Below are 25,635 nucleotides of genomic sequence, written 5' to 3'. Positions count from 1 at the left end.
AATATTTATGTTCAAATCATTATAGGACAGAGAATGGTTTGCTGGTGATTGTAACAGAAAATCAGCAGAGGATCTCTTACTAGCAGTCAATAAGGTAGAAGACCTCCTATTATAACTCCAAGCTTCCCAAACTGTAATTTAATACATTTAACAACTCCACTCTCTATGCTCGTTGACATCCAAATTCTAACACAGGAAGTCACCGAAGAAGAAATCATTGTTTTTGGAGTTGAATAGTCACAACCACAAAGCCTAATTATGATGTCCAATGAGCCAATGATCTATTTGAACAGGGAACAATTTAAATGAATTGGACGGTGATCGCCATCAGTGGCAGCCAATGAGTTCACTGAAACATTCTCAACCTGTGTCACACCCACCCAAAATAACAAAAAAGTACACTTAGTTCAGTTCAGTTTATTCACGCATCAAAATACAGTACATAGTCATACGCGAGCAGTTTACATGATAAGACGGGTGAATAGGACACTCCAAAGAAGCTATTCAAAGCTTTTAGCAGGGGCCCAGTTGTACAGCACACACACACATCCACACACACTTGCAATTAACTGTGGAAAATTTCAAAATTCTGGATACATTGGATTTGATATGAGACACCGGTAATGTTATCCAAAGAATCAGCTTTTAAGTGTTTCGTCAAGTTCATTCCAAATCTGTGGTCCTTTGCACACAATACCAAAGCTTATACACTTTAGCCTTCGTTTTCCCCCCGTGATTTAGTTTTTTTCCTGGTAGTATTGCTGAGGAGTACAGATTGGGATGAGGCCACCTAATTTATGGTTTAGTCTATAGATGATCTGATACATTACACAAGCATTTTGGTAATTGTTGTGGTCTTTAACCCTCAGAAGGTGGTGGCGGTGAAAAAGTATTTTAGTGGGAGCATTAAACTCAGACCATTTTAGGGCTTGTATAACTTTTGTCTGTAGTATTTCAAGCTTTTTTAGATAAATTGGATATGTGTTGCACCATATGACATTACAGTATTGCAAATGTGGTTCAAATAAAGATTTATACCGAATGAGAAGTGCAGATAGTGGGAGATAATGTCTCAGTTTAAAAAAAGGAGCAGCATATTTCGACAGTTTATTTGTAGGATCATCAATATGTTTTTTAAAATTAAGGTACTCGTCAATATGGACCCCCAGGAATTTTGTAGAGTCGACTCTTTCAATGTTTTGTCCGTTTATATTTAGGCAGATTTGTTTAGTGGCTTGTTTTTCAGGGGAGCGAAACACAATGTAATTTCTTTTATTGATATTTAGAGATGGTTTATTACATTTTAACCATGTGTCTATTTCCTCTAATTCACTATTCATGATTTGCTCGAGTGCATTTGGATATTTATGGGAAAAGAACAAATTTGTATCGTCAGCAAATGTTACTTTATGTAAAATGGATGATGAATTAACAAAATCATTAATGTACAGATTGAAGAGGAGCGGACCTTAGATGGAGCCCTGGGGGACTCAAATGTTTTATGAGCTTGTATGATGATTTAATGATGAATTATTAATGTTGACATACAGATGTCTTCCAGACAGATAACTCACTGTACCTTAAAGTTCATTGCATAGTATAAACGTACAGTGTAAATACAATGTTACCTTGAGATATAAATTTATTTTTTGTTTTTTTGACCCTACTTCTCAAATCATTTTCCCAATTGAAATAGTTTGTAAAAATAATTGGAAATGCCATTAAACTTTTCCAGCTTTAAAAACACCACCAACAACATTTTAAAACACAGTTTCATAAAACTTGATAATACAGTACTATGAATACAAAACACAGTTTTGCCAAAATTGAGTCGATATAAAGCCATTTTTTTTAAAAACCCATTTTTATTGACATCGTGCTGCTTCTTCTGTTGGACTATGCCTATTTGTGCATATTTGAATAGTAATGCGCATGTACTTTAACAAAATCCCTGTTCAGTAAGCTGAAGTGATAGTCTTTGTTCTTCACAGAAGACAAAGAATATATGCGTGTATACAGTATATGTGAGTATTGATATATTATCTGTCTACGTGTGTCACTGTGTTCAAACTTATACTGTACAGTACTGCTTTTATAACACAGCAACACCAAGAGTTGTTAACCATCTGCTACTTGTTGAGAAATAACTTGAGTTCACTGCCACCACCCAGAGCTCCTACCTCAAAGTTTTACATGCAAGTACTCTGTCCAATCTGCAGGACGGCACTTTCCTCATCCGACACAGCTCAGCCCAGAACGCCCGACAGCCTTTCACCCTCGCAGTGCTCTACCAGCAGAGAGTCTACAACATTCCTGTCCGCTTCCTGGAAGAGATGCAGGGCTTTGCACTGGGAAAGGAAGGCAAGAAAAGTGAAGAGGTGAACTGAATGGATGACAATCTCACTGACTACTTTATTTAACATATTGGCTGCCTTCGACAGCGATGGGCGCCAATCTGTTTTGACTGGGAGGTTCTCGCAGCAAGCATTGGCTGCCAACCTCTCCCAGTTCAAATAGATTAGGTGTCTATTGTCGTCAATGGCATTTAAACATGATCATTGACCGTCAATCCTTCCAGTCGAAACGAATTGGTTGTCTTTTAGCAACAATGGCAGCCAATGAGTTAAGGTGATTGCTAGATGCCGATCTTTCACTACCATCCCTCCCAGTTTAACCCTTTCAGGGACAGTGCTCATTCATAGACTTCATAATATATTGACGGGACACGGGGTGCGGGGCCGATTAATAGGGGGCCTATTTCCGTCAAAGCTGACCGAGTGAAAACACAGACTATTTACATTAAAAAATTCTTGTGAATAAATGCTTAAATCCCTGAATTCTTTATAGATATGGACATAAAACAGTCTCCATTCTTGGTTAAAAGCAAAAAAAAAAAAAAAATGGGCAGTTAGCATTTGTTGTATTTACGTTAATATGTCGAATGTGCTGCTAGTCGTTAAGCCACTGAGCCACAAGAGCTTTTTACAATGAAAATTCTTGTGAATAAATGCGTAAATCCCTGAATTCTTTATAGATATGGACGTACAACAGTCTCGATTCCTTGTTAAGAGGAAAGAACCAGGCCGTTAGCATTTATTTTATGTAAATATTGCCAATTATGATGCCAGTGTCGTTGCAGTTAATTTCTCCCATTGATTTTTTTCACAACGTTTCAAAATGCATGCATGGTACGAAAAATATAATAATTACCTTGAGTCCTCGAACAAATCACTCCTGAGACAATCCTCCCTCTTAATATGTGGTACAGCTTTCGTATTTTTTCAACCTAAATCCGGCGTTGGATCGCTCCATGTGTTTGAGAATAACTGCGACCGACTTCGACCGACTGAAGCAGAGTGTGGTACGACCCCCTACTCGAAGGCGTGGCGCAGTGTCTGGGGATGTGTTCCGTCAATATCATTATGAAGCCTATGGCTCATTACAGCTATTAAGACCTTTAACCCTTTATACAGCACGTCACGATTTTTGTTCAATTAAAAAAAACTTAAATACAGGCTGACCAAAAAAACAGTGTTTAAAAAAAAACAATAATGGAATTTTCATTTCATAATGACATCCTTTAAATGGTGTCCTGCTTCATGAATGCAATCTTGAAATCAGCTTTTGAAAAAAAAAAACGGGAATTTTTGCATATTGGCAGTCATGGGAAAATGTCACTCACCACTTATTTGAGTCTTATTTAACTCAAATAAGAATATATTGTTCTATGTAAATCAGCCAAGGTAGCCCCCAGTCAATCGTTTTTTTTCTAACAGGGGCCTCTCCTAAAACTTGTCGGCAAATATCTATGGTCGTAAGCATAATGAGTTCTTCTCCAATCGTGAAAGCTTTCTTACCTTTAGCGATATTATGATGGTCTCAGTGCATTCGCTTTTGTTACCTCATTCGCTAGCTTTTAGCCACATATTATGCAGAATGGACTTGGTTGTAGGCTAATCTTCTGGTTTACCAGGTGGTCTTTTTCCCATAAAAAAGCTGTCCAAAGACGTCGCCGCCCGCAGCACACAGCCAACAGCAGTTAAAGTTATTGTTTACATTGACTGGCGCTGGGCTGCTATAAGTGTGCAAACACCCTAGTAATTGAGGCCAACCACTAGATGGCGACCAATACAAATCTTTACTCGGATTAGTCTATAGACCCCACTCACCAACGTCGCACAATGATGTGTCGCTGTATCGTGCCACCATACTGTCCGTCATTGTTTGTTCGTATTCTCAATGGTCTCAATTTATCGTGCAATTTATAGTGCAATTCATGGAATTCGTGGCAGCTTTTAGACGCTGTAAACTCATTGGATGTGTTGCATAAAAGGCGTTATGTGGAAAAGCTTCGGTCGATCCATTCGCCAGATCCATATTTGTTGCCTAAATCGATATTTTTTGACCCGCTGTCTTCGCCGTCTCTGCCTGACATCTGCTACCCTGATATCTACAACTATCTTGTCCACAGAAACTCAGCCTATTCTCACGAAAGTTTGAAAAACTTTAAGAGCAGCACTCTAAGCAACATTACCCCGTGTGACCCTTTACTTCCAATTTTCTAAAATGGCAACAATCAATAAAAAAAAAAAAAAAAAAGTTGACTGCGATGGCCGACGCTTAAAAGATGGGTGGATATTGGACTATTTCTTCAATAAAATACGAAACAACTGTGTCTGCCTCATTTGCAAAGAGACAGTTGCTATTTTCAAAGAGTTCGATGTGAGGCGATATCACCAAACAAGACAAGCTGACATGTACGACAAGACAGGGAAGATACGCAGCGAGAAATTAAAGCAACATGAAGCTAGTTTACTTTCACAGCAGCAGTATTTCGCAAGAGCCCAAGGGTCGAAAGAGAACGCCACAAAGGCGAGATTTTTGAAATTATGAATTAAAAAAAAATAATAATAATAAAGCAAATGTGACACACAGAAGGGCTTGCTAAAATTTGTTTAAATATATTGTTCTACGTAAATCAGCCAAGGTAGCCCCCCACATTCTTACCACACCAAATCTGGCCCCCTTTGCAAAAAGATGGACACGCCTGTTTAACTGATGATCCGTAGACGAGGCCAGCTTTTTTCACTTGGTACCAGCTATATTCAAAAAAATAATGATGGTAGAAGACATAAACATCTTGAATTTGAAAATGTATGTTGTCTGCGATTAGCCTTGCAACAATCTTAATTGTGGTTGTCAGCCCAAATACCTCTAAATATGTATTAAATGCATCTTACCAGATATAAAATGACTACTACATAGTCTGTGTTGATCGTTTGGTGCCCGGTTTTCTAGTTGAATTGCAGCAGTCCATCTCGCTCTCCTCTTCGGCTCTCTCAGAATACGGTAGAACTTCATGTCTCTCTGTCTATCTTTTCTGTTACTGCAACCAACCGCCACACACGCCTTCACCATTTTGATTATTAATGTTAACGAGCAGAAAAACACGGAATGTACCTAGCGGTAATGTGTAAACACGACCAGCTGACGGACAATACGGCGGCTCAAGTCAGTGGGGCGGAGTTGTGACGTCATGTGATTGGAGTCTATAGCGTAGACAGGGATATTGATATGTCAAGAGCCACAGGCCAGATTGCAGTCCTTGATAAATTATTTATTTCTCTATGGCCCGGTAGCAAATGCGCCACGGACCGGTAGCTGGTTGGGGACCACTGATTTAGAAAACAACATTTTTTTTTTCAAATTAAAATTCCATCATTGTTTCTTAAATGGCATGTTTTAAGGTTTCAATTACTATAAATGAAAAGTTTTTCTTCCATCACTCCGGGTTTTATTGGATTGTTAAAAAGTTACTGTTTTTCGGGTCACCTTGTATTAGCAACTATATACTGTATATATTTTTTTGTTTTTTATTTTTTCAACAACATTGTATTTTCCATATGGGAGGACTGGCTGTGATGCTCATCTTTCAGTGCAATTGAACGCCCCCTCCTAGTCCAAATGGATTGGACGTCGAGCATTGTCAATGGCAGCTAATGATTTCAAAAATATACTGTATGTATAATTTGTGCATGAAATGGTGAAATGGATTGGACGTCTGTCTCTGTCAATGGCTCAGGAAACAAATGACGACTCTAGCTCTCTTTCCCCACTCTCAGGTTTTCAACAGCTTGGATGAGATGGTGATGCACCACAAGAACCATCAGCTCTATCTGATTGACAGCAAGAGCCAGGCCAAGCATGCCGTTTACTTATCTGATGCCGCACGCTGTTAATGTCACATTACGCTTCACAGAATTGCCTATCATCTTAAATATATTGAAATATGGTGGGAAAACAAGTATGGATAAATGAACATTTGGACCTCATCAACAGGCTGGCGTACTCACAAAATAAACAGATTGAATCCAGAATTATGATCTTCTAAACTGGGATTCTTTTTCAAATTTAACTCAAATAAACACCTAGCTGTCCACTGTAGTGACCATTGACCCTGAAAGGGTTTTAAAAGAGGTCCGGAAGGAAGACCGTAAATAAACACACAAGCAGATAAATCAGATGGTGGCACAGCATCATTAAATTATCCAGTCACACCCAGTAACAGCAAACAGGCTGCTGCCATGTTATGCCGCCTTGAGAGGAATATAACAACGTACTGTACTGTCTTGTTAAGTGAACCACTTGCTGCAGGATCTAGTATATATTAATAATGAAGATTGAATGGCTTCCTAGAGATGCTGCAATTTGGCAACAGTGTGTGCGCATTCTTCTGGAATTAAAGGAGCTCAAAGACATCATGGGATCACCATTAAAACGGCTATGTGTCATAGACTCTCATGAGGATGTGTTATAATCAGCATGAATATTTGACTACATTTCTGAGGATGGATGTCTCATTTGCATGAGAAAGAACCACACCCCAAAACTGAGTGGTGTATTATTACAGTTGTATTCATTTTTGATGCATTCATTTTTAACAACAAAAGTAATTAATTTTTTAAAATACTAATTAATTTTGAAAGCAACCGAGACAGCATAATGCAGTTTCAAGTGGCTCTGCTGAAAGTTATACTCTGTGCGAGAAAGGAGTTATGTAAACTTTAAAGTAGGGCTGTCAAACGATTAAATTTTTTAATCGAGTTAATCACAGCTTAAAAATGAATTCATTGTAATTAATCGCAATTCAAACCATCTATAAAATATGCCATATTTTTCTGTAAATTATTGTTGGAATGGAAAGATAAGACACAAGACGGATATATACATTCAACATACTGTACAGAAGTACTGTATTTGTTTATTATAACAATAAATCAACAAGATGGCACTAACATTAACATTCTGTTAAAGCGATCCATGGATAGGAAGACTTGTAGTTCTTAAAAGATAAATGTTAGTACAAGTTATAGAAATTTTATATTAAACCTCTCTTAATGTTTTCGTTTTAATATAATTTGTAAAATTTTCAATCAAAAAATAAACAAGTAGTTCGGCATTGTTGATGTCAATAATTACACAATGCTCATGGTGCATAAAATCAGTCGCACCAAAGCGCCAGCAGAGGAAGACAAAAAACACAAGTAACAAGTGGACATGACACTGCTGTCATTTTAATCTGTTTGAGCGGGGCATGTGCGTTAATTGCGTCAAATATTTTAACGTGATTAATTTAAAAAATTAATTACTGCCCGTTAACGCGATAATTTTGACAGCCCTACTTTAAAGATAGAAGCAAGTCAACTAAAAAGAAAAAGACACAAGCCAGTAGCTTAAGTTCTTGGAAATAAATGCATGAATGTTTGACATTTTCAACACTTTTACTTGTTTAAACAGTAGCCCCTTTGATTACATCTGCGCTGTTTACATCCTGTCGTTGATTCTGACTCACTTTTAGCACCATGTTGAAAGTGTTATACATTTCAGTGCACTAATTGTAACTGAGGTAAATATTCTGGCTTTCAAATGGGGTAGTATTTACTCCCAGTTACTTTTTAAGACCATAAAAGTTCCTTAATGAGTTCTTGAGATGATTAACTTTGGCATTGCATATGAAAAAATAGCTGAAATCATTATAGCCTCTTACCATGTGATGTGTCATATTTAGATGTCTGATATATGAATAAGCATTCACAGGTTTAAAATATGTCAACTCTATCAGTCATTTTAAGAGTTTTGAAATTATTTTGTTTGTGAGTTTGGAGCAAAACCAAAACATGTGAGAGTGATTTGCTGGAGATTGCTTGCAAATATTACATACATCTGTCAGAAAAGTCAGGAATTTTTATGTCTTTTTTAAAATAATGGATTCAGTGAACTACTTTGTATGATCCTGTGTTTGGCACAATTCTTAACTTTTTAAAAAAATGTTTCATTCCATACATATAGGACAAAGGTCAGAAACTTGCGGCTTATTGACCAATTGTGGCCCAATCCAATTGTAGATTATGTGTCGCGATGGGCAATAAAAAAAAAAAAAAACACACACACACGTATACAGTGTTGTTAATAATGGCGTTAGAGTACACCGGCGTTATTTTTGTCAGTAGTGAGTAATCAAATTAATTACTTTTCCAATCTTTGCAACGCCGTTACCGTTACTGAGGATGTGAAGCCGTGCTCTACTACAATTTGGTTGAACGACGAGAGATGTCTGAGAGACACGGAGCGAGCAGAGCGGGAGAGGGGAGGAGGGTAGGGGGGGTTGTGATGCTGTTGCTAACATGTTGCTTGGTGGCTCGTAGCGATAGCATAGTGTTTGTGTTCTCACAAGCATTAGCATTTAGCATTTTATTTAGCAAGCATCATCTTAAACTCTCGAGCAACTTTTTTTTTTTTTTTTTTACATACAGTTCGTGGCGTTCAGTTAGGTACAATTAATTGAAAATAATGGAGTGTTTTCCTGTTCAGTATGCATTATCATCACCAAGTGGGCGTTGTCCTTGTGGATGCTACAATATAATAATAATTTGTTTTTGTTATTTATTACCAAAAGTAGTCACTAGCCCTAAACTTTTCATGTATGACGTATCCATAAACCTTGTGTGATTTAAAAAAAGACATCAGAACAAAGAAGATATTTAGAGCCTCACCTACATATTGAAAAATATATCTATCTATATTAGGGGGTGTGACGGTACACAAAAGTCACAAGTCTCAGTTCGTACCTCGGTATGGGGGTCACGGTTTGGTACAGGTTCAGTACAATAGGAAAAACAAAAAGGCTTTTTATCTCACAGCATGCATTTGAAACTTAAAGTTTGTTGACCATTACACTCTTATATAGGTGAAATTTTTAAAAAATGTAAAAAGTTTGACCTATGTTTTTTGGGGGGGAATGAAAAAGGCAGTTCAATTCAGTCAGTTAATATATACAGTAGAGCTGGGCGATATGGCCTTAAGTACGTATCACGGTAAATTGAGCAGATTTACCTCGATAACGATAAATGACGATAAATTGTAAACTGTTTCTCGTTGATTTATTTACCAGCTTTCAATTTAACATATTTAACAATTGTACACGCACTTTAAACATTAAATATATTTTAAAAAATTGTAAACAGAGTATCCAGGGTGTTTTTTAATACATGCACGTACATATGCACCCCCCACACAGACACATACACACATTAAAGCTATTTTGCTATTTTGCCAATGAAACATTTAAGATTTTGCACAGAATAAAGCAATCACATACAAAAGATTCACTTTTGGATCATAATTTATGATAAATGATTTACTATCATAAAAGGGATATCAAAGAAATCCCACACACACGCACACACATACAAATAACGCGTAACACCGATTGCTAGATGCAGTCCGTGTCCAATCAATCCACTCATTAAGTTTCGCCGTTTTGACAAGGTTAGAGCCACTATATGACTCCATCACGTTCATTTGTAGCTAGCGTTAGCCTGTGGCCTGGCTTCCAGTAGAAAGCAGTGAAAGCACCCTCTCCTGAAATCTAGAGAAAGCGGGCGAAAGCCCGTTTGGAGGCCGCCAAGAGTCTACTTAATGTCGGGTGAAAGTTTGTCGAAGCTCCCTCAAGCCCGACTCCATCACGTTTGCTTGCAGTGGTAGCCGCTAGCGTTGACCTACCGGGCTTCTGTTTGTTTGAATTCCTGATAACCATGTGACTTCATACGTAAGCACGCTGACTGCTTTCTTAAAGGGGAATGAACATAACCGAACAACAGAGTCCAAGCGGGATTAAAAAGACTATATTTTCTTGTTTTATTAAAATTATCAAATTTACTGATATGGTCAAAATTACGTCGGTTATCGTGAAGAATTTTGGTAACGATAATTTTTCGATATATCGCCCAGCTCTAATATACAGTATATACATTTGATGTGAAAGTGAACGTTATAGAATGGATCATGTAATAACGTGTAGAACATGAAACGTAATGTCAGCTACTTTGCTGAGTAGCTAACTGATCTTACGTTGAGGTAACTGAGAAGTAATTTGCAACTGTAACTTATTACTTTATTAAAGTAAGATTAACACCACTGTATATATATATATATATATATATATATATATATATATATATATATATATATATATATATATATATATATATATATATATATTTTTTATAAAATGAATGAATTAATGGAAGGATCTATTTTGGAAAAAAATAGGTTACTTAATACTAATAAAAATTAAAAACAAATCCATGAGTAATAAAAATATAAATGTAAATAATATAAAATAATATAAGAAAATAAATTAAGTAAAAAAAAAATTGGTAATGAATTAAATTCAAATAACTGTGGCCCACTTTTTTTTTTGTTTTCTTTTGCTTTATAACCTCACATAGCTTAATTCAGGGGTCAGCAACCTGCGGCTCCGGAGCCACATGCGTCTCCTTGAACCTTCAGATGTAACTAAGTTTTATATTCCAAAAGGCAACCGTGACTTTACATAGTTGGTGAATTCATGACTTGCAAGTGGGTTCTGTGAATAAAAGTCTGGAGAAAGTGAGCGCTTATTCTGCATACAAAAGGGAGGCAAAACTCCTTTGTTGAATGAAATACTGAGCACAGAATTTATATATATATACAGTCAAGCTGATGCAATCATTTCAAGTGTCAATATGTGAATGTATCTGTCAGTGTTGTCTTTTCTGTGGTAACATGGTCAAAATGGCTTTTTGAGTGTTTGTTGGCGACCAATGGCTTAACTCTTTGGTAGCCATTGACGGCAATAGACTTCCAACCCATAAGCTTTATCCATTTTAAACATTTGAGCGTTTTTTTCTTTTACCAGCTACTACAAAACACACTCAGTAACCTTAGCTGGCACTGGCAGTGAATGAGTTAAGGTGACTTTTGAATTGACGTCCACTGAAGTGACCACTGTACCTCAAAGGGTTAAAAACAACAACAACAACAACAAAAAGAAATCAAATGCCAGTCTGATGGTCCGTTGGATATTAAGGGGCACACAATTTTGACCTAGAGTTGAATTCACTCTGAAAATTTAGGATGACAGAAGTAACGATAATGAGTGATTGTTAAATTGTGTGTGATAGCAAGGTTAGGCAAAGTTGGAAAAGGGGCGATGAGGAGAAGACAGAGGAGGACTACGGCGGAGGGGTACACACTTCACATCTGACCTTCTTGCTTTTACAGCCGTGAGAAAATACCATCCCCAGGCTGACTCGTCTCACGTCCTACCCTCTCCTGACGTGGATTTCTATTTCAGACCTGTCCGTCACGCACGTGTTAATTCCGGGTCCACACAAAGGAGCGCTTACACCAGAGTCTAAAGCGCAAACGTGGACTAGTTTTCTCGGCGGAGGTACGGCCGGTTTCACGATTTACTCCTGTGTGGGGGTGAGTCTGAATGGGAGCCGCAGTCGGCGTGTGAGAGTGAGACTAGAACGTCTCCCTGTTTTCTTCACGCGCCTTTTCCAGTTTTTAAGGGAGCTTGGGAGCGAACACTTATCAAGATCGCCTCCAAATCCTCCCTGGCTGCCCCCTTTCCCTTTTCCTTTCTGCGAGGAGCCTTTTAGTGGAAAAACGTCTCGAAATGGCCCAGATACTGCCCATACGTTTCCAGGAACATCTGCAGGTAAGACAAAAATCCGTTCCATAAAAAAAGCAAAGCCCGTACCTGCTCTTTGGCGCAGTTCCTCGCCCTTGTGTCCGCACACAGGCGGCACATGTCGCATTTAAATGGGAATGTGAAAGCAGAGCTGCGGGCTGTTGCTCAATATAGCCACAGGCCTGGATTAGCCGAAGGATGACTTGGACAAAATTGAACACTGTGCACTGTAGTCATTTTACCTGCTGGTGAAATTCAAATGAAAAACCCAGTGTCATGTGAACTGCAAGCTTCTACGGCAGTGCAGTCCTTTGCAGTATTTTGACACTTTCTACTGCAGTGGGACCTGCCAGGTCTCAGCTGTTCTCCTTGGAAATGAGACTGAATGGTCCTCAATGCTGTTGGGCTCCATGTTGGTATGCCCTGCAGCGGTAGAGACAGCATCTTGATGAGCCATGGAATTATTGGAAACAATAATTACTCTTAGGATAGTAATCAACAAAATAGAAGTGCTTGTTAAACTTTTCACACTAAGTAGCATACTACTATCATGACACTTACCAGCATTAATATACAGTAGCATAGTTGGTGTCTATTAAAAAAAAAAAACTGGTTGTGGTTTTATTCCCAAAATATAACTTTTACTGTGCCCTATAATATGTTTTTAAATGTTTAAACGGTTAAATTAACTCATTCAGTCATCATAATTCCAGTCCATTTTAACTGGGAACTCCCAGTTCAACTAGGCTGGACGTCTGTCATTTGCTGCCAATGTCAGCATTCAATTGAGCTGTACTTAATGGGCTTTTTTCTCTCTGCTATGACGCAACAAAAGTTCCAAGTTTCCAAGGAAACAACATAGTAGGGGTGTGACAAAATATCGAAATGGTGATGTATCCCAAAAGGTTATGGATATGCTCAGAGGCGTAGCGTCCCATTAGGCAAACCAGGCAATTGCCTAGGGCCCCCAGGCAGCAGGGCCCCCCAGAGGGCCAACAGATTTAGCACGCGCAGCTTAACTGCACTGTCGCAGCGACAAGTGTAGAGGGTGTTTCATACCATGGAATCATTTGGCAGATTTTTCTAACGATTCTGTTATCAATCCCAATCAGCGCTAACCATGTCACATAGATTATACATGTTTAAGAAGGTCCAATCAGCTATTCATACCACATGATTGTTTAAAGAGTGACTCACCAAGTACTCTCTGGAAAGTCTTTGCCGAATTGTTCTACATTGATTTTCACAGGCCACCTCATTATTCATGTGACTACTTAAAGAAATAATGATTTTTCCAAAAAAAGTCTATTAATGGGTCTATCGCAGGGGTGGGCAAACTATTCCACAAAGGGCCGCTGTGGGTGCGGGTTTTTGCTGCAACCCATCAAGAGGACACATTTTCACCAATCTGGTGTGTTATAAGTGCAATCAGTTGATTGCAGTCATGTGCTTCTTGTTTCCATTGAAACCTCATTGGTTAAAAGCTCGGTGCTGGATCAGTTGGAACAAAGACCAGGACCCACTGCGGCCCTCGAGGACCGGTTTGCCCACCCCTGGTCTATCGTATTCCTCGTCGAATACTCTATAAGAAAAATATAACATATATGCATCTAAAATAATCCTAAACAATTTTATTAATAAATTCTATACTCATTTTGGTCGGTAGTCCACCAATCAGTGGATTTTACGGAATAATTTGAATTTGGTGGGTCGTAGGGCCAATCTGACTACTGATTTCACACAAAGGTATATACCTCCGCATCCGATGGTGGTATTTTTGTGTTGCTACTCTTTCTTCTATTGCTCCAAGTCCAACTGTCCCCCTTACTTGCACACGCTCGAAGGGCCCCATGTTGCTTGTTGCCTGGGGCCCCCGGGGACCCTTGCTACGCCTCTGGATACTGTATGCTACTGCCAAGAATCGAGATATCGTTTTAAAAAGGTGTCAATGTCGAAAAAAAATAAATAAAAAGGAACCAAAACGTTGCTGCCAAAATCCTCCACCATAATAGCGTCTCAGTTAACTCTAAGGCTACATTGAAGGTGCACGACGCCCAAACTATTTAGACTGGGAACGTTCGTTCATTCGAAACCAGAGCATTCACAGTCATTCTGTCGGATTTTCAGGGAATTTACAGGTCACTTGCGGTTCATTTTAGGGCATTTACATGTCATTCCCTGTTGAGTTTGAGTTACTGCCTATTCATTTGGGTGATTCCCAGGTCACTTCCTGTTCTGTAACTCAAAATAAACAGGAAGTGACCCATAAAATACCCCAAAATCAACAGGAAGTAACTGAACATAAACAGGTTAATGACCTTAAATGGTTCAAAATTACCTCATTGCCTGGCATTTGCTGCCACTGACGGCCATAGACGTACGTTCAATCCGTTTGAAGTTGGAGGGATGGCAGCGAATGAACTTTTACAATATGGTTACAATATGATTGAAGACTTTTACTATGAAAAACAAATGCAGCTACAGTGACCCCCCTCCCCAAAATAAGACGCTTTTATATGTGTAAAAAAATCCAGTTCAAACGGATTGGACATCTACTAGTGATAAACTATATCTAATTCACAGCAGAAGCTTGTTTTTCTGTTTATTAGTTGTTTATAAAATATCCTAGAATGATTTCCTGACTAATGTATCGATAATCGTTGTATCGCCATATCGTCAGATCATCGTTATCGTGAGCTTTGTATCGCAAGTCGTATCGTATCGTGAGGTACCAAGAGATTCCCACTCCTACAACATAGTGAGCGTGACTAGCGTATATTCCCTTTTGCTGGTCTTGAGAGGAGGCAGGATGGTGGTTGCCTGGTACACCAGACTCCCCGCTGTTCCAGCTATTGAGTCCGGCCACCATTCAGCAGATACAATTTCCAGGGCGGAGCAAGCCACAGCAAACAGACAGCAGAGTGGACCAATCAGCGACAGGCAGACGTGACGTTAGTAAAACGACGAGGGCAGGACGAGGGACTTGCGCGCGAAAGGAAACATACGAGGAGAGCGGAGTTTATTCAACATGGCTAGCGCGAGACAGACTGTTGTCAATGACTCGTGTCGATGTGTTTTTGATAATTTAAAACTGATTTTACCGTGGATTGGAACATATTCTCGGCTCTCCTGTTCACCATCTGTGTTGTTGTGGAGACGACTTCCGACGCGCAAGAGTGACGTTGCTCGTTAAGAACACGTCACGCAAATAAACAAATCTGATTTGTCGATTGATTTTGTACCTGCTCGAAAGGCCGTTAATGGGCTGGGTCCCAGACATTTCTCTCAGTGTTTGAAAAATACAGGGAGAACAGTCGGGCCGTGCCAGGCAAGGATGGTGGAGGAAAGCCTAGTGTGTCTGCCTCTCAGTTTTCAACTCTGTTCCTTGTGAGGTTTTTACGCAGGTTCCCCAAATTAGGCTTAATTGACATTCAAAATTGCCCAAAGGTGTGTATGTTTCATTGTTTGTCTGCTTTTAGATACGCTATGCACCTTTATGAAAGACAGCTGAGGTGGGCCTCAGCTCATCTGCAACCCTAAAGAGGATAAGCATAGAAAATGGAAGGATAGATTCCAGTGATATCTCATCCCTTTGTTATTTTAAGTTCTACGTATTTGCATTTTTGAAGGAATGACACAGAAACTATTTTAGTTGTCTTCATATTGTAATATATAAAGTATCTAGCTGTGAGTGTGGCCCGGGTTATTAGCGGTTCTGATGTCAACAAAGATGAGCGCATAAAGGAACAATGTCTGTGTGTGTGAGACTGAGCCTGAGACTGTGGAGTTGTTGCTGATAATACAGTAGCTCTTCTATGAATGTGCATTCTGTTGCTGATCATGACAATAAAGCATCAGCCACTGTGTCATCCTTGACCATATTTGAGGGCATTACAAGACATAGGTTATTTATTTCACTTCTCGACATTTCGTATGATTATTATATGTCATTCCTCTCTTGTCCTATATTCAAAGACACCGCTCATCTCAGACTTCCGATGTATCTTATTGTTTAGTCGCAGATGCTGTTCCAATTTTAAGGAGAACTCAATGGCATAGATGTATAAAACTTTTCATCGTGAGGGTCATACAGACGGATGATGTAATGCTCTCTTGACGAACAGTACATGCCAAAAGTTTGGACTCACCTTCTCATTTGTGCGTTTTTGTTATTTTCATGACTATTTACATTGTAAATTCTCACTTAAGATAATAAATCTATGAATGAACATGTGTGGAATTATGTACTTAGCAAAAAAAAAAAAATTCGGCGAAATAAGTAAAAATAATGTATATTTCTAGTACAGTATCATCAAATTAGCCACCCATTGCTCTGATTACTTTTTTGCACACTCTTGCCATTCTCTTGATGAGCTTCAAGAGGGAGTCACCTAAAATGTTTTTTGACTTCACAGGCATGCCCTTTCAGAGTTAAATTAGTGGAATTTATTGCTTTAACAATGCGGTTGGGACCTTCATTTGTGTTGCATTGAATGTGGTGTGGCCAAACTTTTGGCCTGTACTGTGTACGTCATATACGCATACAGGCACTCGCCCACTTGTATAAAATGTGTTGAATAATGACTCATCTTCCTTGTTCACTCCCCCCACACGTCTGGGGAATTGTCCTGATTTTCCTGTCATTTTGTACTGAGAAGTTTATGAACTGCAACTTGACTGAAAAAGATCTTTTATTCAAGTACTGTTAATTCTCCACTATGGAATGCGCCTGACTAAAACCATCATCACCCAAATTTGATAAAATTTAGGAAAAAATATACACATATAAGCCGCACCTGACTATATGCAGCACGGGTCTACGTTTTGATATGGAATGTTTCTTTATTAACCAAATTAACATCATCACTACACGAGGTCTCATTGAAATGGTGTTTCCTTGTTGATTCATTTGCAGCCAAACAGTGTCAGTATTCCCAGTTCAGAACCGGTCTGGAACTACAAAAAAATCAGTCAAACTTCTCATGTCTAGCCTTAGCTTGTTCTTTTGTAATAGGACAGAACAGCGGACCAAACATCGGACAGAGCCTTTTCTCCTTTTTGCCTAACAAGCTCGGCTATCAGTGTGTTTCAGGGTTCCCGCAGGTCCTTAAAATCTTAAAATGTCTTAAATTTAAAATCTGGATAATCAAGGTCTTAAATTGTCTTAAATGTAATGGAAATTTGCAGTTGGTATTAAATTTCCAGAAGATGCATTTAATGCCTGGGAAATCAGTGTTGTATGCCATAAAACCTTTGGTGTGTATTTGTTTTATTAATGGCCGTGCACTAAATACGAGAGTTTGGGATTACTATACGTTATATATTACGTTGTCAGTCGGCGTAAGATAGCGACTTGAGTCGTCGCCATGACACCATATCCTCATTATTTACGTGAGCGTAAATATGCAAAGATGGAGAAGTGTAAATTTAATCAAAAACGAATGGAAGATGGTTAAAGGGATCCACGGATAGAAAGACTTGTAGTTCTTAAAAGATAAACGTTATTTTGAGTTGAAATAATTTGATATCGAAACCCCTCTTGATGTTTTCGTTTTTATACAATTTGTAAAATTATTTTAACTAGTTGGTCGCCATTGTTGTTGATGCCGCAGGACTGTGACGTCATATGGTTACGCTGCCGGACTTCCAGAGTATGACTCAAGTAGGCATGTGCCGGTATGAGATTTTGACGGTACGATAACCGTGAGCAAAAATACCGCAGTTTCACGGTATTACGGTATTGCAATTATAGCTCCAAAATTTTGAGATGTATGTTTTTTTTTTTTTTTTATTTTTTTTTTTTTAACTTTTTTCCATTGAACATGTTTTTTTTTTTTCAGAACATATTTGCAAATTGGAACATGAATATAATGTGAAAATAAATTAATGTGAAAATAAATAAATTAACAAAAAATAACAAATATTTTATATAAAATTAAAATAAATAGAACCTAGACTATACCCACAGCCACAGCTCAAGTTGCTCAATAATAGAGCAAGAACAAAATAATTGCTATAAAAAAGTAAAAGCACTTCTAAATATAATTAAAAATATATACTGTCTGACTTTTTTTGAGGGGGAGAAGCTGAAGTTTCGCCATTTTCAGCCACTGTGTCAACTCTCTTCTACATGATGTCATGCCTTTGTGTTAAAAAGAACAAAGAATTCATAAGTTGATAAGTTAGTTAAAATGTAAATATTGTTGAGGTTTCAAGGTTTTATCTAAAACAAAAAGTGAGGAGTGAGACCTCCTTTCGCAATTAGCGATCTTTGACGCGATTTTTTTTTTTCTTTTCTCCCCCCTTCAAGCTTGTTTCTCACTCAGCGGCTGTGAGACATAAAACGTCGACGAAGCTGCTCTCCCAGCTTAGCCTAGGCTAACATTCGTCTTTGTAAGTTTTAGTTAGTTTGTATATTGAATTTGAAAGGAAAATGTATGTTTTGTTTTTGGCGACCTTTTTCATTGTGCTATTGCTATCCTGTTGAACCTACTCACATGTGGAAAAATACAATTGTAAAACGTTTTCAATGTATTAATTTGTATATTTCACCACGATTTGAGAGCTCAATAAATTGAAGATAAGTACGCCTTGTGTTTCGAGTGTTTGTTTTTGGGTTTGCTGGCTGTTTAGCAGAATAGCGTCACTGACACTCACGGCAACAAACGGGAAGGGTGAGCGCTGCCGCACCAAGCCACTTCGGCTGCATTTTGGCACATGAAAAATAGCGAATACCGTACTAAGGTATGACGGAAAATTTTAGTGGTTTTGAAACCGTGACGTTTTCACATGACGGTAAACCGTGAAACCGGTAACCGGCACATGTCTAGACTCAAGCGACATAAACATGTCATCTATTCAACCCTTTCAATTTGAACCCGAGAGGAACATTAATGAGCACGACAGCACTGTCGCAATTACCCAAAACGAGCAGCAAAAGCAAAATGAACAAGAAAGACTGAATGAGATGAGACGAGAGTAGGAAAAAAAAACGGTGTTTTGCCAAAATGTTGTACACCATTGACCGCTATCTTGTAAGTTAATTTTATTGCGTACACTGCGTTTTGGGGTCATCAACATTTTTGCCCCCCCCCGCCACAAAAGTCAAACTCTGCCTATGACAGTTATTTTGAGGTTCCGGGGGTTTATGGTGTACTTAAAAGGTTAATTCCGACTCACGCGGAAATTCAGGTTACATTGCCACCTTAGTAACTGAACTCGTTTGTAATCCAGGGACCACCTGTACAGAAAATAATCAGATGCATAATATTTTTATAAACATTATTTACTCTGAAAGACCAGACATTGCTGCCATTGTATTTCCTGTTTGGTGCGTGCTAAATGGCAGGACGTGATCCGGCCGCAGGTTGACGGACCAGAAAATAGACCTCGTACGTATTTTAGTTTGATAGGACGATCCCTTCAAGGGGATCTGAATTAGAGCTGAGCGGGTGTTGTGGACCACCTCGTATTGATCAAAATAGAAACGTATTTGTTGCGTCGTTAGAAACGGAGCTTAGCGGACGTGGACTTTATGGAATTTGGGGGTAAGAAAGCATTGCAGTAACTGACTCTGAGGTTAGAGTATGTATTCTTATGCCACTATGCACTTTGTGTCGGAAGCTGTCAGACTGCCATAACTTTCAAGGTCACTTCCTTTTTTACTTGTATCATCTGACTGGGATAACCTGGGGGTGTTTAGCATTTTTATGTTCTCCGCATATGGTGAAAGGTTATTAAATGCCATCTGTCGCCTTAGCATAGCAAGTTACAAGAAACTCAGCCAAGCCCAAGCAGTTCTTTCTTAGATCAGTATTGTATAGTGCACCTTAATAGATTCTTATGTTTAGAATTTGTATTTCAGTTATTTACTACAAATTTACTACATTGTACCATATTTTTGAGACTACAAGCCGCTACTGTTTTCTCTCTTTTTCTACCTTTGCGGTGATAATAACAATGGCACACTTATACAAATAAAATACGTTTTCATTTCGCTCTATTGCCTGGCGTATCATGACGTTGTTCGTTTAGCTTTCGTTCCCAGCTTGGCCACATATCCATGTAGCGCCAGAGACAATTTAAAACTGTCCAGATTTATGTAGCTACTACGTGTAGCTTCAACTTCTGAGCGCTTGTCAAAAACAGGACGAAAACAACAACAGCCTGCTTCATTCAGCCTCCTTTCAAAATAAACAATGTTCACAGACTTGTTTGCAAGAGAAAGTTAAAAATAAACATAAGAATATATCAGAAATATAGTAGTAAAGTTTACTACAGTATGACACACTGCTGAGACCTACCAGACTTGAGCCATAAAAAAAAAAAAAAATCAAATAATTAAAATGAAAAAGTACTTTTTAGTTATATCAAACCACTCCAACTTCAAAATCCTTTGTAATCATTATTATATTGGTTTGCTTATCGGGGGTCTGCAAGTCCGGTCCCCGAGAGCCGTTATCTAGCTTGTTTCCCATCTCTCCCGCCCTTTAACACACCTGAATCAAATACCGTATTTTTCAGACTACAAGCCGCACCTGAGTATAAGTCGCACCAGCCATAAAATGGGTATGAGTATAAGTCACATTTTTGGGGGAAATTTACATAAAATCCAACACATAGAACAGATATGTCATCTTGAAAGGCAATTTAATATAAAAATACAATGGACCACAACATGCTGAATAAGTGTACAGTGTACAGTGCATGAACAACGAAATGTGAATATACTGTCCTCACCAGGACGCTACGGCTCGGTCCTGGCTATACAGCGAGCTAAACTCCCAAATGATTATGCTGGACGTCCGTATAATTTGCTGAATCAATTTCGTCCTCGATACCAAACAGGTTCACATCAACGTAAATAAATGATAATTAGGTGCTATTACAGCAATGACACAAACGGTTAGCATGCGTTCGCTAGCATTAGCACATCGTTCAAACAATCACGCAACTGGCTCTAAGTGTCCGAAAACGCACAACAATAACAGAAAGGATGATACACACAGGCGTTGCCTCTGTAGAGATATTTTACAGGCATAAACAATGAACATAGGTTCGTAGTCGTGTTTCTGTCTCGCTAACTCACCCACTCACTCAGAACTGCGTAGCCCTCCGTCTTCTTCTGGCGTGTGAGCGCTCGTCTTCACGTAAACAAGTGCGAGTGCGCCCACACGTGGGCGTGAAAGGGCCACAAACTAAAAGCATGCATTTCAATATAAAAAAGTCAATAATACAATTAAACACACATTGCCAAAGGCAGAACGCGAACGTAGCCATAGCTATTAAGAGTTATTCAGATAACTATAGCATAAAGAACATGCTAACAAGTTTACCAAACCATCAATGTCACTCCAAAACACCAAAATAACACGTGAAATGATATCTTAATGTGTTAATAATTTCACACATAAATTGCTACTGAGTATAAGTCGCACCCCCAGCCAAACTATGAAAAAAAACTGCGACTTGTCGTCCGAAAAAATACGGTAATCAGGATCGTTGTCAGGCCCCTGCAAAACTTGCTGATGAGCTGAGCATTTGATTCAGGTGTTTTAAAGGAGGGAGACATGGAAAACAAGCTGCATAGCGGCTCTCGAGGACCGGACTTGCAGACCCCTGGATTAGATGTAATAATCAGTACTGTAAACGCACTACAATTTCTTGGTTTCTTAATCGCAAGCCAAGAGCGCCCCCTCGCGGTTGGTTGCAGGGTAATGTTTACTCCATGGTCGGTCGGAAGATTTAAAATTCTAAATTTTAACATTATATATAAATCACTCTAGAGCAGGGGTCATGAATTAGAAATCCTCTGGGTCCGAAATTAAAAAATTACAACAATCTCGGGTCCAGAAATATTTTTAATCCTTTTTTCCCCAAAAATACAAACGTATCTGTACGTGGCCATGCTGGTAATTACAACATTCAAAAAAGTAAATAAAATATAAAAGGTGCATAGAACTAAAAAAAGTGCTTTAATTGAATCATTAAATAGCAACGTAAGAGCATGTTCAAAAACATTTAACATTATTCACATTTTCTACTTTAGTAAATTAACCTACTTTTATTCAAGTAGGCCTTAAAACCAACATGTCCTATTGGCAATGCAGGAAAAAAATACAAATGACTGAACAACTGAAATGCTTGTTTTTTTGTTCAAGTTAGTGAGAAAAATGTGCATGTGGCTGCCCTGCAAGGATTGTAAACCTAGGTTTGAAGGGGGACAAAGCCATTCATTGGTGAGTCTGTTGTGATGTTTATTTTTTATTATGTTCGTTGTGGAGAATGCTGCTTCACAGCAATAGGTAGATCCAAACATAACCAAAATGTGCAAAGCAACATTTCTTAAAGTTGGGAAAGTAGTCTCTGAAACCATTTGGATCCAAAAGGAGGAGCAAGATTTGTCACCCTTCACTTGTTCTTTTACAGCTGGGAAGTGTGTGCAGTCCTGCTGTATGTCATCTTTGAATATTTCCAGTTTTCTTCGGAAAGCCTGCACATCCCTCATCAGGTCACACACTGAATTGTCCTTGCCTTGTAGCTTTAAATTCAGCTGATTTAAGTGAGATGTTATGTCAACCAGGAATGCAAGATGTTCCATCTTCTATGTGTCATTTAGAAATGAAAGAAATGTTGCCGCTTTTTCTTTCTTAATTTGACCCAGAAATGCTGCTATTTCATTCCGTATGGACCAAAAGCGCTCCAACACTTTCCCCTTACTAAGCCACCTAACATTGTTGTGGAGCAGGAGATCATCTGCTTCTGCTTCAACTTCTTTGAGGAATTCTCTGAGCTGGCGATGCTGAATGGAAGAAGACGCTCGAAGGAAGTTGATCATTCTCATCATTGTGTTCATCACATCAGCATACTTGTCAGACAGTATGGCACACAGGACTGATTGGTGAATTATACAGTGGTAAGACATAAGGTCAGGGTGGTCCTCTTTCAATTTTGCCACAGCTCCCCTTTCTCTTCCCAACATAGCTGGGGCTCCATCTGTGGTTATAGACACAACCTTTCTCAAATCAATCCCTCTCTCAGTTAACATATTTTTTATTGCTCTGTAGATGTCTTCTCCTGTTGTATTGTTTGCCAGTGATGATACACCCAGAATGTCTTCACACATTTTGTTTTCTTCTTTGTTAAAAAAAACCTTACAAAAATCACAAGTTGCGCCATGTCAGTTATGTCTGTAGATTTGTCGACAGCCAGACTTATGAATTCTGCTTTTTGAATGGCATCATCAAGCTGTGTCCGCACATCACGTGTCACCAGTTCACTTTTCGCGGTTATTGTGGGTGCTGACAGGGGGATTTGCTTTATTTTTTGACAGACCTCTTCTTTTTGCTTTCCATCAAGCAAAGTTTCAGCAACTGCACTCATGCAATCTTTGGCCACCGGTGCGTCACTGAAAGACTTTTTGTTTTGACCCAATATCCACGCTATTCTGAGGGAGCATTCATTTGCGCGTTGCTGTGCAGTGAATGAATGAACCATGAGCCTTGAGGTGCGATCATATTGAGCCCTTAATTCCGCTATTTTTTTAGATCGGATAGCAGAGTTCATAGGAAAAACTTTGCGAAAAAGCTGCGTGCTTCGCCTCATAGTGCTTTTTCAAATTGCTGCTTTTTGAAAGCGCTACCGTCTCTGAACAAATGAGGCATAACAGTCTGGTGCTGCCGCCAGGTAAAATGAACAAAAATGTGTTGGTCAACTCCTCCTTAAACACTCTGTTTTCTGCATCAACCTTGCGTCGTTTTGAGCACGCCATTTGCCGTACCTTTTCGCCTTTTCTCCAACTTCATTCGGCTCAGTTTTTGGCTGTTACTCTGTGGAGTCTGGAAAGCGAGTGTAAGACATGCTGTTCTAAAAATAACTTTCAAATGCTTCACTCCCATTGGCTGGCTCACGCGCGTCACCGCCAGTGTTGTTAATAACGGCGTTACAATATAACGGCGTTACTAACGGCGTTATTTTTTTCAGTAGTGGGTAATCTAATTAATTACTTTTCTCATCTTGGCAACGCCGTTACCGTTACTGAGGACGGAAAGGCATGCGTTACTATGCGTTACTATATTGGTCGAAAAGTCTGAGGGAGATGGACTCACCTAGACGACAGAGCAGAGCAGGAGTGGGGAGGAAGCTAGAAAGTTGTGACGCCGAGCAAACGCGATGCTAGGTAGCTCCAATAATACATGTTGTAGCCGATAGCCTACAAACTACGCCCGCATGTTATGGTAGATATGGTAGACATGGTAGATAACACATGTACTGTGATATAGATATAACTAGATGCAAAATGACAGACATGGCACTAAATGCGTTAGTAGACAGCGCCATCTTAAAGCAGTACTTTTTAGGACGGCTCTGTTGTAGAGAACCTTCCTAGCGAACCCAAGTAACTTTTTATCTAAAATACTTCTAAATCGGCAAAATCTTGACTTGAATCTATCTTTAAATGATGAAACAGTTTTAAAACTTTCATATGTCGAAAGTAGAGAGAAGGGAACTAATGCAATAATGGGAGCAATTTTAACAACTTTTAACAGTTGATTCAGGGTAAAGGGTAAATTAGGGTAAAGAATTGGGCTCGGGCCGATTTTACCAAATACCTTCACAAAAAACTTGACATAATGTGGCCAATGTTTTTTTTTTTTTTTTTTTGGGAGGAAAAAAAAAGAAGTAATTATCACCAATTACTTTGCCAAGTAACTAATTACTCTTACATTCAGGTAATTGAGTTACTAACGCAATTACTTTTTGGGAGAAGTAATTTGTAACTATAATTAATTACTTTTTTTCAGTAAGATTAACAACACTGGTCACCGCTAAGGTTTTTGTTTGTTGCCAACCTCCGCTCTGTAAACCCGCAGAAAAAAGAGTTTTGTTGTTGCAACGTGTATTAGTCCGGACAGCTTGAGATCCGGTCCAGACGGCTTGGGGGTCCGGAACCGGACCGAGGTCCGCGGTTCCGTGGCCTCTGCTCTAGAGTATAAGTCGCAGTTTCAGCTAAAATATGACCAAAAAATTGCAAATTATAGTCCAGAAAATACAGGATATAATATATTTACTTCAAAATCAAAGCTACAATAAAAATTTAAATGGCAACAACGGAAGACATTTTTCAAAAAGCCAACTTTTGGACAATATTTCATGTTGTAACTTCATTAGCAGTAATGTACTGTGTCTTTCAGTTCATTTCCATACTGCGACAACAGAAGACGGCAGTCAGAAAAGACTCAGTGTTCTTCTTTTGCCATTCTCACAGTAACAAGACATAGAATGCCTATTTAAGCAGTCTGGGATAGAGAAAGAGAAACACAGTAATCTGCTTGTCTGTGGAGGAACTATTTCTACCACGATGTCCCGGAACAGCCCCTCTGTTTGGCATCTCGCTGCCCAAAAAACTTTGTGACGTACCCCTTTCACCTCCCCTCGTCCGCAGCTCGTTGTTATGGTAACAGAAGTCAGTGAAATGGCCTTTTACTAGAAAAAGCTCAAACCCCCCTACTTCCCTTTACTCCCCACCCCCTTCTTCTGGCCAGCAGCCCCACTTTTGCCAGCCAATGATTCTTTCTACCAAAGTATGACTGGCTAAAGACCTAGCAGCCTCCGCT

The 25,635-nt window shown here is 38.9% G+C and overlaps 2 protein-coding genes across 5 annotated transcripts in view; both read left to right on the top strand.

Moving 5' to 3' along the window:
• The window catches only part of si:dkeyp-117b11.1 (SH2 domain-containing protein 6), a 150,621-nt gene extending 142,076 nt beyond the window's left edge, over nt 1-8,545 (top strand). For 2 of the 3 annotated variants that reach the window (XM_057831157.1, XM_057831158.1), the window contains 3 exons: nt 26-94; nt 2,220-2,378; nt 6,123-8,545. In XM_057831157.1, the coding sequence (XP_057687140.1) occupies nt 26-94; nt 2,220-2,378; nt 6,123-6,239 (345 nt within the window). In that variant the 3' untranslated portion in view covers nt 6,240-8,545. The remainder of the gene's footprint in view (nt 1-25; nt 95-2,219; nt 2,379-6,122) is intronic. The other variant, XM_057831159.1, reaches the window with a different exon arrangement.
• A 3,195-nt stretch (nt 8,546-11,740) lies between these two features.
• The window catches only part of cltcl1 (clathrin, heavy chain-like 1), a 59,241-nt gene continuing 45,346 nt past the window's right edge, over nt 11,741-25,635 (top strand). Inside the window, exon 1 of one of the 2 annotated variants that reach the window (XM_057831154.1) lies at nt 11,741-12,046. In XM_057831154.1, the coding sequence (XP_057687137.1) occupies nt 12,005-12,046 (42 nt within the window). In that variant the 5' untranslated portion in view covers nt 11,741-12,004. The remainder of the gene's footprint in view (nt 12,047-25,635) is intronic. The other variant, XM_057831155.1, reaches the window with a different exon arrangement.

The sequence above is a fragment of the Corythoichthys intestinalis genome, chromosome 3, assembly GCF_030265065.1.
Source record: "Corythoichthys intestinalis isolate RoL2023-P3 chromosome 3, ASM3026506v1, whole genome shotgun sequence".
Classification (NCBI taxonomy): Eukaryota; Metazoa; Chordata; class Actinopteri; order Syngnathiformes; family Syngnathidae; genus Corythoichthys; species Corythoichthys intestinalis.
The sequence above is the reverse complement of the archived record's forward strand: the minus strand, read 5'-3'. Positions and strand labels throughout refer to the sequence as shown.